General features: G+C 46.7%; 1 protein-coding gene across 6 annotated transcripts in view; it reads left to right on the top strand.

Moving 5' to 3' along the window:
- Positions 1 to 19,324, top strand: part of LOC119391221 (ankyrin repeat and KH domain-containing protein 1) — a 204,064-nt gene that overhangs the window by 138,537 nt on the left and 46,203 nt on the right. For all 6 annotated transcript variants that reach the window (XM_049414348.1, XM_037658948.2, XM_049414346.1 and 3 more), the window contains one exon: positions 4,800 to 5,192. In XM_049414348.1, coding sequence (XP_049270305.1) covers positions 4,800 to 5,192 — 393 coding nt within the window. The remainder of the gene's footprint in view (positions 1 to 4,799; positions 5,193 to 19,324) is intronic.

The raw sequence follows: 19,324 nt of genomic DNA, 5'->3' as shown, positions 1-19,324 counted from the left end.
GTCACTGGCAGCGACAGGTTCGGGGCTTCCAACCTCTGCAGTTATGTCCTCGTCTGTGAGCGCACCACACACCACTGCACTTGCGTCCACATCAGCATAGTCCGCAAAGTAGATGTCTTCCAAAACGTCTGCCATCTGGGCGGTGACACCATGTTCAAGGACAGGTGGCTCGTCAGCTTGCAAAGCTTGCATTCTCAAGCCGCAATGGCGAAAGCACGCACAGGCACGTGTAGCACACTTAGGAGCGTCACTTGGTAGTTATTGCATGAACCCCGTGAGGGCCGAATTGTTTCGCGAAATGTACTCCAAAAATGTGTATTTTTCTAATTGCTGAATTGAGTTCTTCAGATAATTCTATTTAAGAAAAAAATTCTCAAATTTTTTTTGTGTGATCATAAAGTCACAAAAAAATCATTTTTGTTGTACATACACATGGTTTATTTGTGAGTAACATCAAGCAAAATTATAAAAAAACTCTTATACGATTTTTTATAAGTCAAAATTATGCGTTGTATTAAACATAGCTCACAGACATACAAAATACACTTGTAGAATAGTCCACATCGGAAGAGTCGCCACTCGACTCACTAGCAGCAGAGCAACCGGCGCGCACGGAAGAAAACTGTATGGTTGTGCGCCCGTCCAGAAAGCAAAACAAGTGAAAAAGCTGTAATCATCCTTCGTCTTATCGCCAACGAGATGGAGTTAGTCTTTCTGAGTCCCAAAAAACAGGAAACACAACCACGGTGGCATCGTTTGTGTAATTTAGCGCTGCACGGAAACGGATGTAATCACGCCCCGGGGAGCAATAAACGAGAGAGTAACAAGCGGTCCCCCTTTGAGAGATTAGAAACCAGACAGCCATCAGCTTTGCGGGTGCAAGAAGCGATAACCACCCGAAGGACGAAACTGAAACCAGCTGCACTGCACGCGTGCGCTCGGATGCGCAAGTGAAGGCCAGTGCACTGCTTTGTTAAAAAAAAAAAACTACCGAGAGACATCGGCACATGAAAAAAATTTCACGTATTCCCGAAGTGTGGCAGCACATGCCAAACAAGAGAAATGATCAAATAAGGTACGCGAAACCAGCTGTACTGCGTGCGCGCTCGGATGAGCAAGCAAATGCGGCATGCCTTTTTGGAAAGGAAAAAGAAAAAAAAAAAGAGACATTGGCACATGAAAGACTTCCATGTATTCCTGAAGTGTGGCAGCACATGCCAAGCAAAAGAAAAGATCGAAAAAGGCGTGCGTTTTAAACAGACAGGCAACGTCGTATATGTACGGCAAAAACCATAAAAGGGTTAAATAATTCGTTCCAGCACGTGACGCCAATAAAATTAAAATTTATTATAATTCCTTGGTCTATGGGCTGTAGTGCAGCTGTTGTGTTTGCTGGAAGGAAGGCCAGCTCAGTGGCCTTCATTTCAACCTTGACTTTATGAGCTGAACAGTTGTCTAGGAGCAGCAAGACTTTGCGGCCACAGCGTTCGAACTTCTTGTCGATCTTTGCTAGACACTGAGCGAACAACTCCCCCATCATCCAGGCCTTTCTGTTGGCCGCATAGTCCGCTTGAAGGGTCCGGATGTTCTTGAAGGAATGAGGACTTCTGGATCTGCCAATAACGAACAGCGGCTACTTTTGGGACCCGCTCATGTTAGGTGCAACCATCACGATTACTCTCTCTTTGCTTCGTATCCCTCCCGGGCACTTCTCTCCTTTTTACGTGATGGTTCTGGCAGGCAGCAATTTGAAAAATAAGGCTGTTTCGTTTGCATTAAATATGTCCTGCGGAGAATACCTCTCTATGTAGTCTTAAAGCACCTCTGAGCACCAAACTTCACACGTTTCCATGTTCACGGCCTTCATTTCTCCAGACACAACACGGTCGTTACGCTCGTGAAAGCGATGCAGCCATCCATCTGAAGCAGTGAAGTCATCGTAGCCCAGCTGCTGGGCTATGATGACTTCCACTGCCTTTGCCAGTTTGATGGGGCCGCTCAGTGGTATGTTCTGGACACGCATGTCCTTCCTTAATCCAGATGAGAAGCGCTTTCTCAAGGTCGGGATACTTGGCGGGCTCTTCCTTTCTAGAAACTTGTGCCTCCAAGGTGTCTTATAAGCCTCTTGTGTGTCTAAGGCATTTCATAAGAGGTCAATAGGCCTTTTATTTTTTATGTAAGTCGACAGCGGGGCTTTTGGTATTACATGCTTCTTCACGATTTCTTGTGAAATGCTTCTGATGCTTGCGTAGAGGCCTACGAGGTGCGATTGGGGCAGAGACTGCGTATATTACATTGGCGAACACTTCTATTCGTCGGTTCTGAAGTGTGGGCGAAGCTACGGTGCTCCTGATTCGCTGTGTTTTTGTGCTGCTCGCGACATCTGTCGTTTAACAACAACAGCTACAGAGATTGGTGCTTAAAGAACCAAATCTCTGGGGTCACGTAGGACAGAGAGGAGGCAACCGCTCCTGCTCCCTGGCCTCCGCACCGGTTTGGTTTTACCGGTTCAGGGTCAACGCAGCCTCGTGGCTAGGCAGCTGCCTTATCGCGGGTGCATTTCTCTGCCTGTGTGCCTGACATCAAGCCACTGGCACGGTGGCACCTAGTTCGAATTATCCGTGGCAGTACCTACTCGCGTTCAAATTAATAGGCTTTTTTTATATATAGACTTGTATGGAGCTTGGCCAGACCAAATCGTACAGTTCAAATTATCTATAAATTTGAATTTTTGAAGTTTGAATTAACGAGCTTCCACTGTATTCTAGCAATCCGTTTTTTCATCTATTTTTTCTTGAACTCTTTGCATGGGTCAGGGGTTACAGCAATGCTCCACCAGCGTTATCAATGGCATAAGCCGGCTGAGACCTGCAGATAATGTTGAAAAAGAATCAAGCAAAAGGCATTGGGAAAGAATCACAGCTTTGAGATCACAGCTGCACAGCCAAGTACAAAATATCCTTGGCTACTGTCTTTTTTCCAGCATTTTCGCATTCAAAATTTTGAGATATGTGAACTTCAGTGTGCGAGGCTTTCGAGATGGGGGGAAAAACCCATGGAGTTAACACCATGCCAGGAAAAAAATTTGACTTATCCAATATTTAAATACACCAGAGTTTGAGTAACAAGTGTTTACAGTCGAATCCCGCTATAACGAATACCGCTACAATGAAATTTCCTCCACAACGAATAATTTTGGATTCCTCGTCAGCCGCCCATAGAAAACAATGCGAAATACGTCTCGTCACAACGAATACTTTTTCTGCGTATTTCCGCTTGAACGAAGTTTTCGCGAGCGCCACCACATGAGGAAAAGGAGCTTGCCTAGGATTGCCGCGAAATTCCGCTAGAAACTCGACCATTTCTCGTTGCCAGAGCCGTTCGGCCGCATTGCAAGACCTGTGTCTTCATCGGAGACATGCTTTCTGCCACCACACGCACATCCCGGCAAATAATTCGCCATTGAGGTGCTCGGTGACAGATCGTCCATCCGCCATGATGCTGCCGGCGGGTTTGATGCGCGTGCGGGCCGCGGAAGAATCGTTTTGGCTCCCGCCATTGTTTTGACGTAGCACTCAAAACAAAACTACTGCCCGTCGTCACAAGCCCTGCTATCGTGAATGACATCCACGGCGTTTTGAAGGCACAGGCGAGGCCAGCGTGCACCTAGTCCAAGTGTAACAACATTCTGCCACAACCGCTGCGAACACAAATGCGGTCATGTCGACGTGATCATGCGCGACCACAAAGTACGCGCGCATCCAACGTACGCGCACCGACTCAAAGCAATGTTGCGGTCAAAACCGCGGTAGACGCGATCACAGATAGCAATGACGCAGTTCTGAAGGCACGCGCACGGCCAGCGCGCACAGATTGAAAACGGAACTACTTGCCACAACTGCTGAGCCAAAAACTGCGGTCGCTACCGTCACGATCATCGATAGCAAATACGCTCAAGTACGCAGCTAGCACACTGGAAGAAAGATTAGAGGCAATAAAGTCGTAAAACGGCACGAAGCGTTTCGGCTTTCCTTTCGCTCGCTTGTGACTGTGGTAGTGTGGAGCTTCGGCACTTCGTTTTCAGTTAGCCTCTAGCGAACTTTGGCACGCTCCTTCGCGGCGCTACGCGCTCGGCACGCTTCGAGGGCAGCCTGCATATCGTATTTGCTCGCGTATAACCCACGTGTATAACTCGCGTATTGACGCAAAGCCGCCTTCCTTGCTTTACCGTGAAGCCAACTTGCGCACTGAAATGCGCCTATAACCCGCACCCCGAGTTTAGCGCTAGATTTTCTATATATTTTGTGCGTGTTATACGCGAGAAAATACATTCACTCAGTGTGTGGCCAAGTATGTCCGAGTTAGCGAGAGTTAAATGCAAAGGACAATGTATGCGCTTGCCGGGACCAAAGGACGAGTCATGATCATCAGATCTTCCTAACTTCTGCGGTCTATAGACAAAATTTCGCTGCAACGAAATTCCGCGACAATGAACTTTTTCGCGCGTCCCGTCAATTTCGTTGTAGCGGGATTTGGCTGTACTGTATTTAACCTGCAACCCTAATAAATATGTTTCCGTGCCTTTTGCCTCACATCCTTGCAAGTGCTGAAAATAGGCAGTGTATAAGACCAGGCGGTGATTTGGAGTAGAAATACTCCTCATTGCTTGTGTGGGCATTTCAAGATAAAAAAATTTTTTTTTCTTCTTGCACCAGTCTATGGCTTCAGTCCCTGCTCTTTAGTTTGGCTGGAAGATGCTTTTTGGCAGGCTTGTGACTGTGGCCCCTGCTTTCCTGTAGGCTAGGTGAGCTCGCCCTGGATGTGATGGACTCTTGTGGTGGACCCCGCAGTCCTGGCAGTGGGGCAGGCCGACCCTCCCCCGGCGTGGCCTCCTCGCCCAAGAAGAGTGGCTCTTCTGGCAGTGCCATCATGAACGCGTCTTCGTCTTCCACCGGCACGCTTGTGTCTTCTGTTGCCAGCGTGACATCAGGCTCCTCCAAGAGTCACCATCGGGGTGAGGAAGGCTGGAAGGAAGTGGTACGGCGTTCTAAGAAGGTGACGGTGCCCTCGACGGCTATCAGCCGGGTGATCGGGCGCTGCGGTTGCAACATTAACGCTATCCGCGAGGCTTCGGGAGCCCACATTGAAGTTGAGAAGCACAAGGGCCAGGGAGAGCGTACCATTTTGATCCGGTAAGTGCATCTCCCTATTTTCTATTGACTTTTACTTGAATAAAAGGTGAAGGGCCCTTCCCTGGTTAAAATGCCTTTGGACGGTTATCATCGCATGGAGGGCTAATTTAGATGGGAGGCACTAAGCATGCTCTCCATGTGGTTTGCTTGGTTTGCTTGGAAGGCGTACTCTGTCTATTCCCGAGAACGAACACTGGCGGTGCGGCAGTCGCGGCTATGTGACGTCACGGCAAGGACTCGCTTGCTCCGCTGCCGAGGCTCGCCTTTTTCAGCGCCCGGCGCGTACCCGCTCTTTCGCGATACGGTGCTGATTACTGCTCATTCTTGCGATGCAAATTTCCCAAGGTAGAAGGTGGAAGTTTACACTATTAGCGAAAGTTTAGTAAGCTGTAGAAAGTTAGGATAATATAGCTCATAATGGGCGAATTCCCTTCCGAACGGAAGCTTCACCATGAAAATGGTGATGCACGAGAGCAAGACGTTCGTTGTTTTCACCGCGTACTCCAAAGCATCGGTGCTAAATAATTTACGCTAACGGTTCTAACTTCATTACAACTTGGCGTAGACTCCACGGTTAAAACACGCGTGCCGAAGACTACAAATTAAATTAGGACGTTTTCAATTCACTAACTACATTGTGGTTTATCGTACAAGTTATGTCTGCCTTTGCAGATTATCTAGGTGATTTGACAGAATTGCGCTTTCTGCTACAGGAGACTTTAGATAAATCTGTCTATCTAAATAATCACTTAATACATCGGGAAAATTAAACAAAATAATACGGCCACGCACACAATGGTTTCGGAAATTCTGAGGTGTTAGTATATACTTAGATTATGTAAACCTTTCTTCTCAAAACTTGTCTGGGATTATGTGGCCGTATACCCTGATTTGCTGAACTGCTGGTCCGATCAACCGCCAGGTCACAAGCGATAATTGTAAATTCATGTGGGGCACTGTTGATAGCAATCGCCTGCAAAACGAACGCCTGAAAGTCGAAATGAGCGTTTTGAACTGTTTCGATGGCACTCTCAGTGACGTGGCCCACGTATTAATTAAACGTCATTCGCCTTAATGAGTGAATTAATGGTCTCGCACGTCATGTCCACATAAAGGTTGATGATGCTCAGGGGTATATCAAATTGAAAGAAAATTAATTTACGAGCTGGCTATCTAAACTAATACTTATACAAGTGTAACAGTGCCATTGCTACGATGCTGCATGAAGACAGAATCTGACTTAACTCAACTTTTTTATGTTGTAAATTGAAGTCGCGAAATTATTGCGAGAAAGACGTGAAACTAAACAACATGATGAGTGAGCGAGTACACAAGAAAAACAAACACAACAACTGCGGCGGTATTCTCGGGCGAGCGCTTTCGAGATATTTTGCGAGGCTCAATCGCTCTCGCAATCGTGCGTGGGGCTTTGCACACGGGCAAGAACGCTGTCCGCTGATCCCAGATGCGTCCGATGCAAATAAAACTTGTGGAGGCGAAGCCATAATATTTTTTTAAAGGAATCGCCCGTGAACAACGCAACCTAATAATGTCTTGCGTGTCAAGACCACGACACGAGTGTGAGACACGCTGCAGATTAATTTTGACCACCTCGAATTCTTTAACGTGCTCCTGTATCTAAGCAGAGGAATGTTGCTTTTCACACCTGTCGGAATGCGGCTGCTGTGGTCGGGAATCAGACCCATCCCCGAAGTTAGCAGCGCGACACAATGACAAACCTCATCACCCCTTTCAAAGTGTGCACGACGGCGCGCGGGCACCGCTGGGGACTGAAAAAAAATGCATAAAACTTTTTGTCGTTTTACTAGGAACATTATCGATGCTGTTTTTGTCATTCATCTGAAGCTTGAGACAGGCAAAAAGTGAACGTAAACAGCGGAACAGCGCACGAAGCAAGCGCGCGATATGCCAGCGCGTCACGGCGGGCATCGAAGAGTCCTTGCCGTGACGTCATCCATGCCTCCCGCCAGGCGGCGCCACCCCAACTTCTCGGGGCTAATAGGCCTGTACTGGGTGTGTACAGTCCCTTGAAACCTTTGAAATGGAAAGGCATGTTTTAAAGGCCCTTCAAAGTCCTGGAATTAATTCCCCCTTAAAACCCTTGAATGTTTTTAACAATATCTCATGAAAGGGGTTTCAAGATTATCTGACGAGCTTTCTGTGGTTAGTTGGTGTGAATCCAGCTGAGAGCACTGCACGTGCCTGATTTTTTGCCTTGGGCCTGCTTTATGAAGCCCGAGCCCAGCCCGGCCATACAGGTTCCCCAGAATGTATACGGAATGTGCGAGTACTGGACCCCAATAGGGACATCTTTCGTTTCCATGGTATCACTATCAACGCTCACCACACACCGGAGCCAGACAACATGTATAAAATATTTTACTTTGATGTTAGTTCTCGTCGCCGAGCATCTGCAAGCCAGCCCCACCGCAATGGACATTATCACGACAAGTCAACACAGTTCACTGGGTTTGCGAAATATGCGTCCTGCATGCAGCCTAAATAGTAGAAATCGCTGTCAGAGTCTCTGAATGATAATTCACTTGTCGTTGTTTACGTGAACCCCGTGCGACTGACAGAAAACTGACAGCTGTTCCTAGTATGTGGCAAGTTGCAGTCGTCCCTTGGCTTCAGACTTGTGTTGACATGTCACTGTGAAGCCGCCCTCTCGATACCGAAACCGAAATTGCTATTTGAAGGTAGCGGTATTAAAAATATATTCAATGCATTCCTAAGCACTACAATACTCTTCTTCGGGTTCTCGACACCCATGTTTTTATTTAGAGCAACAACCCGAAAATGTTTAATATTCATGTCATTACTCCTTTACCGGTTCAGGCGAAGAAGTGCTTGTTCCAGCAGTTGACACTAGGGCAACCTTTATGCATTTGCAGCAACGATTTCTTTTCGTATCGTTGATGGAAACGCTATAGTTGCCTGTGTCATGATGCACTGGCTCATCTTTAACTTCCACACAAAGACATACAGATGAAAGTGAAAAAGTGTGCAAATCGATTGCCTTTGCATTGAAATCAGCGAACCTTGACCATCACAGCAATTACCGCATTCCCAAAAAAAGAAACATTGGGCAGTTACAGATGCCGCACGTGTACAAAGCAGACGCTTCTGTCAAAAGAGCTGCTCGCTGCTGATAAATAGTTGTTGCAAGCTCAGAAGGCTCCTGTAGCGTCGACCGTTGGAAGTGCTCCTTCACCGGAGATGCCGATGAGGAAGTCTGCAAAAACATATGGCATGATCACCACAATCTATGTTTGCACATGCTATGTAGTAGTATGCACTGCTGCCGCAAGTACAGTGAACTCCCGTTAAGACGAACTCGGTTAAGACGAATTCTCGCTTATGCCGAACAACAGAGAACAGTTTGTTTGGTTTCCCATAGACTCAATGCAAAAAAAAATTCGCTTAACACGTCTTGGTGGGCATTCAGGCGACAGAGAAAAAGCAAGAAAAGAAAAAAAAAGCGCTTCCTGGAGCGAAGCAAATCGCGACACAGATAAACGAAAAAGAAGGTTCAGCGGACAAAGCCGGTATCCCCCTCACCCCCAGCCTCTGGGTGGGTGAGGTGCGAGGTGGGGCTTTATCAGCAAAGAAAGCAACAAAAAGAGTAGGGGGATTTACAACTGGGACCCCCAAGCCAATTTCCCAGCTGGAGTACAAAGGGGAACAGAAGAGCTTGGGGCCCCTCCACTGTGGTCAGAGGGGCAAACGCAAGGGGAGTGAAGGAAAAAAATTAAGAAAAAGTAACAACAAAAATTGTTTGTGCATTACAGTCGAAGGGGTCAGGTGCATTGTCATCGCCATCACACAATGGCGGCCGAGCACATTTTGTGGTCAGTTCGCGTCAGTTGCGCATTGTATCTGTTCCCAGTGAAGTGCAAATTGTGATGAGCCATTTTGATTATGGAAGTGCACGACAAGGGAAGGCTATTTTGTACACTGAATATAGCTGCGTCTTGCCTTTTTCGTGTGCGCGAGGCTTGTGACAGTGAGTAACGCAATGGGATATCTTCAGCTGCACGTCGATCAGGAAAAGTTACTGCGGGCCGAAAACGAGAAAATATCCGGACCTCGAAGAAAACCTTGCAGACTTTCTTAAGCAACTCAGCTGTCAAAGCAACAGCACGCGACCGAGATCTTATCCAGCAAAACAGGCTCACAGAAGAAAAAGAAATGCCAGGACAATAAATTTACATTATTTGAAGGAAAATTTTGCCTCTCTCCCTCTCTCTCTTTTGTAATCGTCAGCATAGGAGCGTGCTACAGTTTTATCATTAAAATGTGGTAGCAGTATCTTCATGAATTTTTTTTATTTTTGAACCCGCGAAATTAGGTGCTCGTACGATTCGTGTAAATACTCTGCTTGAAGGCGTAGTTTTTATCTAGATGAGCCAAATAAATGCTTTTTCTTGTCTTTTTGCCCCCATTGTAAGTCTACTCCAGTCAGTGTTTTCAAGTAACATATTTGGATGCACTTGGCATGTTAGCATCTCTCTTTTTGGGGGCACTTCTGATAAGCCGAACTCCTGATAAGACGAACAGATAACCACGGTCCCTTTGAGTTCGTCTTAATGGGAGTCTACTGTACATGGAGATGTGGTTCAAACACACCGCTCACGCGTTCCATGTACTTTCTGTGACACCTGTACATGGCTGGGCACAGCCAGGGCCTATGTGTGCACTCCCAGGCCCAATGTGGGTGTGCTGTAGGAAATTCTTTTTAAAAGTGTCACACTGTCTGCTCACTTGTCATTAGCCATGTTTTTTGTTTGGCCCACAGATTAACTTGGTTTATGTAGTATAGCTATAACAAAACATGTAAAACTGCCGAGCATATATTTTTAGAGGAAGCTATTGCCATTAGCAACAGTTATCTGTGAGTATATACACGTGTTAAACGAAGGTTTTGTTAGCCTCCTCCTCCCCATTGAAGTCATTTCATAGCACAAGAGGTTATGGTCAGATACCCCGTCACACGGGCAAATTAAGTGTCATTTCTTGGGCAGTGCAGTTCAGCGCTCCGAGGGTCGCTTTTGCGACGTGGTGCTACATGAGAATGAAAAGTCTCCTTTCCAATTGATGCTAATGTCGACGTTTGAATCGGTAAGCACAGCACATAACGTCACCAGCCCCAAATTTCGGACGCTGAAACTCTTCGGCGTCTGATTTTTCGGACTTTCTGCCCAAATTTCGTGTCCAAAAGGCATTAATTGAAGCCCCCATCTCTGCCGCATCTATCATCTCGTAGGCTCAAACCAGTGCTTTCGCGAGTCGATCTGTTTGCCACAGTAGCAGAGTCTGAAAGTCAGCTTTGCCACAATGCCGAAGTGTTGACTTTTGACTTGGGGAGCCGTGACGAACACAGCTCAATCGAGTCTGGAGCCATCCAGCCGCAGTAACCCCCTGCGCACCGCCCAGCCTTTTGTGGGTGACTTGCCGCCTCAGGGCCGGAGTGAAAGCCACGAGAGGCGAGTATGGGCATTATTGCTCTCTCTCTCTCTCGCCCGTGCCTCCGATTTTGTTGCTTTTTTACATTGTCGTGCAGAACTGCTCCGCCGCTTCGTTCCTACATGTATATTTCGTTGCGTTGTTGGCGCTTTGGCACAAGTAAACTGTATCAAGCAAAGAACTCGTCTCTGTTACCACTGGCCTGAAACTCTCCGCAGTCACAATTCAACGCGAACCACGGATTAGGGGTCCAGCTCTAATAAGGTTGCTGCGTAGTGCTAGTAGCGAGTGACGGAAACTACGCTAATGGGTGGTGTGACCGAAAGACTGGACAGTTTCGCTCGCGTGGATCTGTTTGCTGAATAGTAACCCCTATCTTCCACGTCGAAGACCACCCCGGGTCCGAGCACTACGAGCTTCATGCAGGGTGCCGCGTCCTCGTTTGTCTCGCGCCGTGTACTGATCACACTGTTGCGTACGAGAGCTCAACCCATCATCATAAAGGGACGGCGAGCCTGTGCACGCAGCGAGGGTGACCCTAAGCGACACTCTCCAAATGGGTGGTTTATTACTGGGATTTTAGTACAAAGAGATTAATAATTCGATACTGCCAATCGTACGTAATGTAATTATACAGGGCACCAATTAGCTAGTACAAGTTACAAAATATATCAAATTATTTGCCACAAATGGCACACCTATAGAACAAACAAAGAGCCAAGTTTGGAGAGCCGACCAGCAGCCAGCTACCGCGATCACGCACCCCAGAACAGAAGAAACAAAACAGATGTAGGAGCAGTTGAGAGAAACATACGATGCACGATCGCGAGGTGCTGCCTCGGGACTTCGAGACCGTGGAAGGAAGCTTGCGCCCGTCGGGGCCCGGCCCCGACGAGACGACGTAACTGCCGGCCGGTGACGAAGAACAAAGGATCGCCGCCGGCCGGAGAGGCCAAAACGCATACGCACCCTCCGAGGTCTTGAAGTGGTCTTCCCGAACCCCGTCTCGCGCCCCTGCTTCTCAGGTGAGCACGAGCAAGGCGTGAATCCCACCAAAATTAGGCCAATGGGACACCATGTTAAACCTTTGAGGGGCGGGGTGGCAGAGAAGTGACGGCAATTTATGACTAACTGCCACCCATCCGGCCGTGAGAAGAGACAGGAGAATTCTCCAAGGGAAAATGGCGTCAAACAACTGGTGCGGACGCGTGAATTCCCACAACCTTCTTCAGTTTGTGCCGGTAATATGCGCACGCATATTGTCCATGATAAGCAGACCTTTTTTCACATGGAAGAAGCCGTCTGGTCGTTTGACAAAACATCTGTCGAGTCAAATGGTCATCATGTTTTCGTCCATCCATACCTTTTCATTTGCCTGGATGATGACACCTGAAGGGAAGCTTTCCTTCGGCAGTGTCTTCCGCTTAAATATAAGCATTGGTGGCAGTTTGGTTCTGTCTGCGCAGCTTGCAAGGACGACCGTAAAATGAGATTTTTCGTGCCGTGTTGTTCGCAGCAGCACAGGCGACCTTTTTTCTTCAGTCACGTTTGCTGTTTTGTGATTTGAATCTTCTTGTGCCGGCTTCAACTGCTGGCTCAAGGACCTGACATTCGTTGCCGCAGTTAAAAAAAAAAGAAAAGAAACACAACTTCATTTCGAAAATGAAAGGGGAAAAAAAGATATACAAGTCGCACCTTTGTAAAAGATGCACCGGGGGAAAACTTTTTTTTTAAAAAACGTGTCTTATACTCCGGAAAATACGGTACTTATATTGACACTCACGTGTACTCGCACTTATACATACTGATGCTCATATTCACATCAGCTCACACTCGCAGCTACTCACTCACATCTACTTACACTCATGGGGGCTGACTCATGTTCACTCACACACCTACTCACTCACTTTCATTCTCGTGTATTCATACCCACAGGCACTCACCCACGTTCGTACTCGCACGCTTTAGTAGCGCTCATTCTCAACACTCCTCACACTCATGGATACTCGCTCATAGACAAGTTCTTTAGCACTTCTTTCTCGCGTTCACTCACATTGCTCGCACTCACCGCCGGTCAGAACTCACTCATGCTCATACACACGTGTACTCATGCTCGCAGGTACTCACTCACATTCACACTTGTGTTCGCACCAGAGGTGCCAGTTCCGCTTATTATAAGCGGATTTGGGCTTCTTTTTTGGCTGAGTCGCTTGGAAATTCTTTGACTGAGTCGCTTGTCGCATTTTTTTGGCTTACTCGCGCTTTTTCTGGAAATATTATAATTTTAGTGCCCGGCACGTGTGTTTGTCACGAACCTCCCCTAAGCACTCATCTAGCGCTCCAAGGCCCTTCTTTTCCTCCTGGCGACATTTATGAAGGCGCTACAGCATGGAGGAAGAAAAACTCGGGACGTCACTTTCACTGAAGCCTCGCAAAGCGGGAAGTGTGTCATTTTGACTGGGAAGATTCTTATCTCTTGTTTACATGTGAACAGTAAAGTAGAAGGCACGTCTCTGCCTCCGGCTCGAAAACCACGTGGGATGCGCGGCACGCGTGTCAAATTCGAAGAACATGTATGGTTCCGCGGAACTGGATGACATGGATTTTCCAGATGTATTGAAAACCAGTGACGATGACACTGTGTAGTGTGCAGTTCTGAAGTGCAAGAAACAACCTTCAGTGTTTTCAGTCATTCAAGCGCCTATTTTTATGATGTGAAATGAACAAACAATAACAAAAAAAGTAATATAAATAAACATTTTCACCTTTCATATGTCCTTGTAGTATTTTTTTCACACTATAAAATCATTTTCAAGAATGAGAACATTTTTTTGAACTTCCACTTGTTTTGGGCTTATTGACAGGAGTGCCGCTGCTTTTTTGGGCTTCTTTTGTGGCGATTATTCGCTTGGTTAGTCGGCGGCATCTGGCAACACTGGTTCACACTCCTGTCTACTGACCCTCCAGTCACTCACTCATGCTCCTACTCAGTTGCGTCTACTCACACTCACAGGCACTTCATATCCTGAAAGTTACTCCTGTACACAGATACTCGCCTTCGTACATCCACTCACTTCCTTCTTCTATCACTCACATCCACTCAACTTCAACGGTTCTTATTCACCTCTGTACTAACTTTTATTCACGCTCGCACTAACTCATGTTCACAGTCATGTCCATTCACACCTGCCAGTTCTCACTCGCATCCCACTGGACCAAAAGAATCAATCAGACAAACTCATTAAGTCTAAGTGTACGTATTCACAATGGATCGTCCAGTGGAAAACCCGCGGATGTTAGCACCCGGCAAAAAAAAAAAAATTCACAGCTCATCCACAGGGTGAATGATGATGAGTGGGGTGAAGCTCCGGAGGGAATCATCGGTAAACCGTGAAACTCTTCCGTGAAATTCGCCCAGTACATCATATAAAGAGTGTTGGTTTACGTGGTCCCTTCATTATCACCGCTTTGTGATCGGTGAAATGCAGGGAAAGTGTCCGCTCCCGAGCGAAAGAGAAAGCGCGCCAAAAGCGACCGTGTTCTCTGCTCGCCCTGTGAGAATTAACGGCAAGGCTAGAGGGAAGACACGGCGCGCGTAGCGTTCCTCTTCGCGTTCCACGACGCGAGGTCGGTAGCATGCCCAACGAAAGCCAACGGAATGTGATCGTGCAAGTGCTCCGGCTTCGCATCGCCTCATGGTCCCATTTAGCCAAACATCTTGCTCAAGGTGTGCTTTGCGTTTTTCATAGAAATCATTTAGCATGTACATTAAGACGAAAAGTTGAAAGCTCACTAGAGTATATCACCCGCAAACTATGTCTTTTAGTGTGATTAAATCAAGGAACACTACGATGTCTTGTAAATTATATCTAGTGAATTGCTCATCTAGTGAGCACTTCATTAAGCTAGAGCTGGCTACATACTACTACTACTACTACTACTACTACTACTACTACAGAGGAGGGAACGACCCACACCGTAAGGAGCTTCGCCCCTAAAAAAAAGAATTCAAGTTACTTCCACGCCTGTGAAAATTGAGTAAACAGTTGAACTGGCAAGCAAACGCCAACCCCTGGCGAATGCAGATTGACTTCTTTCTACATCTTTCATCATCGTCTTCTTATGCCCTTTTATCTTTTTCTTCATCTTCTTCCTTCTTTCATCTGTCTTGCTCTCTTTATCTCTTTCTATATTGCCCGCCCTCTCCTCCTTTCCTTCCTACCCTCAAATCCCTCCGCCTCACCATCACTTCTCTTTCCCAACCCTTGCTATACTATACTGTACATGGCTACTCTATGATTTACCCTCTCACCTCCTCATTCTTCCTCTTTTCTCTCCTCCTCACCCTTACATAATTCCTCCTCCCCCTCACTTCACTTTCTGATCCCATTGCTGAACTATACTATGCATGTGTCGCCCTCTCCCCTCCTCCTTTCTTTTCTCCTCACTTTCGCCTTCCTTTCCCACCCTTTGCTATACTATACTGTGCATGGATATGCTATGCTAGGAGATGCTTTGCACATACCCGCTTTCTGTGGTGCATACCCACCGAGTTTTCTGCGGACAACAACGGCGTCACGCTAGGCACAGGGGTGAGACAGCTGCGTATATCGCGCATTTTTTATACAATTCAGTTTTCCTGCGCCAACCTGCTCCAAAAGCACAAAAATCGAAAAAATTGCACCGAATGTTCCAAAACAGCCTCAAAAGCAAGAATTTTGATGCCCACGTCAGCTTCAGTGGGGAAAGAAGGCTGAGTTGACAACACGATTTTCCAAGCAGTGCCAGGAATACTATGAAAATGCGTTCGCAGAACACACAGACGCGCCCAAACGTGTTTCTTTTATACAACTTTCTAATGAAGGCCCCCATGGTGCCGCCGTAATCTCCCTTGTACTGCTGTCAATATGTGTGACCCCTCAAAAATTTGCTGCCATGCCCCAAGCGTGCTGCTTCTACTCGCTAGGCTGTGTGTTCTGGCGCTACTGGTGCTTAGAGAAAACCAGCGAGTGGTATGCGTAGCGGGGTCGACTCTCAGATTCTTTGTTGTGTGTAGCATGTTGCTCTGGTCGCTGCGGTTTTCATGTCGACAATGCTGCGTGTGGTCACCAACGCGCGCGTTGGTGACCACACGCAGCAGTGTCGACATGAAACACGCGGCGAGCACCATGAGGCGTCAATGTGGCATCAACTAGCTTCCTGCATGCTACACGTCTCCGCGATGGCGCATGGGTTCTCAAACTGGGTTCCGTGAAGGACATCTTGCGGTTCCGTGAAGGACATCTTAGAGTTCCGCAAGCGGCCAGAACGAATTCAACCCGCTCCCATTTTACCCCCATTAGCAATTAATCTATTTATTTAGACAAGCAAATTCGCATTGCATTTTGCATTTAACGAAGCTATCGCCTGCCACATCCACCATGAATTTTGAACAATTTGCGGACCCGTGGTGACAGAATGCGCGCAGCGCTGGTAATTCATGCTCGCGAGCGTTCAAACCAGTTCAAACGACATTAACGGGCACCTCGGCGCTTTATTCGTTGCTCATGGCGCGTCGGCGTTCACGTGGCACAGTTTTCGTGCACGGTGAATTGCCACTTGCTTTATGTCGGTTTTTGTGATCAAAGCGCGCAGCGAGCACTTTGATTCGCGTAAGAGGCATCACTTCGTGCCGGCTGTGGGATACACGAACATTTAAGCTTAGCTTTACAACTGGTGTATTGGTTGAAGGCCGTTTCAGTGTGAGACTGGCATGCCTACTTTTTTGTTTTGCAAAACATAAAGCGGGGCTCTGTGCGCCCGGCACTTCATTTGCGTGAACACATTGCTTACGCTGCGCGGTGCATGAAGCATGCAGTGTATGGTCGGCAGGCGCTTTACGCGACTCTCGGAGCGGCGTGGGGGGCATCGCAAGTCTACATCAACGGCGATGGCCTTCGGTAGTAAAGAGAAGAAAGAGGCTGTGGTTTGCCCGCGTCAAGAGGCGTTATCACCTCCCCGCTTTCGACTGTCTTCATGCTCAAGAAAAAGTTAGGGGTACCGCGGCACTCTTGAAAAACCGTTGGGGTTCCTCAAGGCCAGAAAGTTTGAGAATCCCTGCTCTGGCGGTTTTGCACAAGAAGGCGGCAGCAGACTGATGCAAAGCACGTTTGTGTCGTCCCCCAATAAAGGCGTACAGTACGCTTACAACAACGCTACTCTTGCAGCGTTTGACGAGATAGTCAGTGCAGAGAGTTTTCTTGGTACCCGCGCTGCACTCTTGAAGGTGGTCCCACACAAGGTGACAGCGAGCGGCGGTGCAGCGCGCTTTTGTTGTCTGTTAAAAGCGTGCAGTACACTTGACGCTATGCCAACAGCGCGGCCGAGCAGACAGTTGAAGGCGCTTATTGTGACGTTTTCCTGACAAAGAGTAACACTGACCTACAGGAAGCTCTTGGGACGCTTGAAAAGCTAAATAACTAAGCAGGTGAAGCAGACATTCAAAAAGCCAAAGCAGTAATCTGCTGAATCACATCACTAATCTTGAGCAAAGGCTTACTGCTATGTAACTGCAATTCTTGTGCAGTCACAATTTTTACAATTTTCGATAAGTTTGATGCTTTTTTTTTTTTTTCAACTGTTTGAGGTGAATCTAGTTTCCAGAACCTTTTTTTTTTTTTCAGACATTTCATGTTTTGTTACATGGGTAGATAGCCCGCATGGTATGTAAAGAAGTAGTGTAGTTCATACCTGGCGATGATCTGTTGGAAAAAAACTTTCTGTTATGTGTATTCTAAGTAAATTAAAATATGTACTTGTCCCCTCAAGTTGCTGCAAATTTGGTTTTTGAAGCTCCTAGGATGACATATTAAATGCCTCTAACTGCTCCGAATCAAGGTTCTTCTGCTCCAAAATCGATATTTTGCTGCTCTAAAAACTGTTCCCAATTCAGTTTCAGCCGTCTCACCCCTGTAAGCATAAACAGCTCCGCTGTTGAAATGTCCTATGTGCTTGATCTGTTGGATGTCCATCGAATTTTCTCAGTGGGATAACCCGGAACAATTGTCAGCCTCGGCTAGGGCAGTATCTTGTGGAGCACTTAGTTTGACTACATAACATTTTCTTTACCGACTTATCACAAACTGCATCATACAAATTCCGTCATATAAGTCGGTCATCACATTCCCAAATAAAACGAGGCGCCTAGTACATCTGAGTTCTTTTATGTTAACGAGGATTATCAAATCCCAGTATTCGTGTCGCAAATGTGTGTACCTGCTGTGCAATAATGTTGGTTAGTGTATGGGGCTTGACGTCCCAATGGGACTCGGGCTATGAGAGACGCCATAGTGAAGGGCGCCAGATAATTTCGACTGCCTTACCAGATTGTAGGTATATACATGCATGCACGACAAACATGCGATAATGAATGTCATGATATGAATGCTTTCATTTGCCGCAAATCCAAAAAGTGCAGTGTATGCAGCTCCTCGCTGACTGCTTCGCTTTTCATTGATGTGTGGGATCTGGCCGATTTTTTTTACTCAAGTTAAAAAAAAAAGCTTATTCAAACTCCCACATGCACACTCAGGTTCATAGTCGCTCTACTCACACTCTTTAGGTGCACATATTCATACTCAAGTCTACTCACACTCAGGAGCTCATCCACTTTAATACTCACGCCTACTCACACTCATGGACACTCGCTCGCTTTCACATTCAGTTTTCACTCATAGGCACTTACGATCATACTCAAGTCTACTGACACTTGCAGGCACTCACTCGCGTTCGTGCTCACTTGTACTCGCACTCATGGGTATGTGCTCACGCTCACGTGAACCCACACACAGGCACTCACTTGCGTCCACGTACATAACTGACATCTACTCAACTTATCGGTACTCACTCACGTTCATATTCACGCTTACACTCATTGGTACTCACTTACGTCATACTCATGCCGACTCACATTCATGAGTACTCACTCATGTTGATATTCATGTCTGCTCGCACTCGTGTACTTTCTCTCGTTCGTACCCATGCCTACTCTCAAACCTGAGTAGTCACTCACGTCTACTCACACTCATTGGTGCTCACTGACATTCATACTCACGCCTACTCACGCACCTCATCACTCACTCGCGTACATACTCACGCCTGCTCACAAACCTCGTCACTCACTCATACTCACACTCAAGCCTTTCAAATGAGTGAGTATACCGAGCTATGGTTTATTACGATGAAAATGGGTCGTACCATTCAACACATTGAAAAATAGAGAGGTTGTGGTTTGTGAACAGCTTACACATAATGCCTATTTCTCCTTTTACCATGCTTGAAATGGGATTCAAGTGCTTGTTTTAGGCGTCTAAAATGTAGGCCTATATGTCAGGTCTAACTTGCAAATGACTGACTTGATCCTGAAGAAACACTAGGATTGTGATTGAAGTGCTTCTCAGTATCTATAAAATGCTCTTAAATACTATACAAACATTTTCACATCACACCTTCATCTGAAAAGAATTTCAGAGATTCAAAATTGGACCTGCATTTTTGTGCTCAGCAGTGAATCGCCAGTCACTGACTTGACATTACATAAATAAAGACAAATTGGCTGTTAAATTGGAAGTGCCTCTAGTGACCCAAACACTCAAGAAATGCATGGT

This window comes from Rhipicephalus sanguineus, chromosome 1 (genome assembly GCF_013339695.2).
Source record: "Rhipicephalus sanguineus isolate Rsan-2018 chromosome 1, BIME_Rsan_1.4, whole genome shotgun sequence".
NCBI classification, from domain to species: Eukaryota; Metazoa; Arthropoda; class Arachnida; order Ixodida; family Ixodidae; genus Rhipicephalus; species Rhipicephalus sanguineus.
This window is presented reverse-complemented; position numbering and strand designations above follow the sequence as displayed.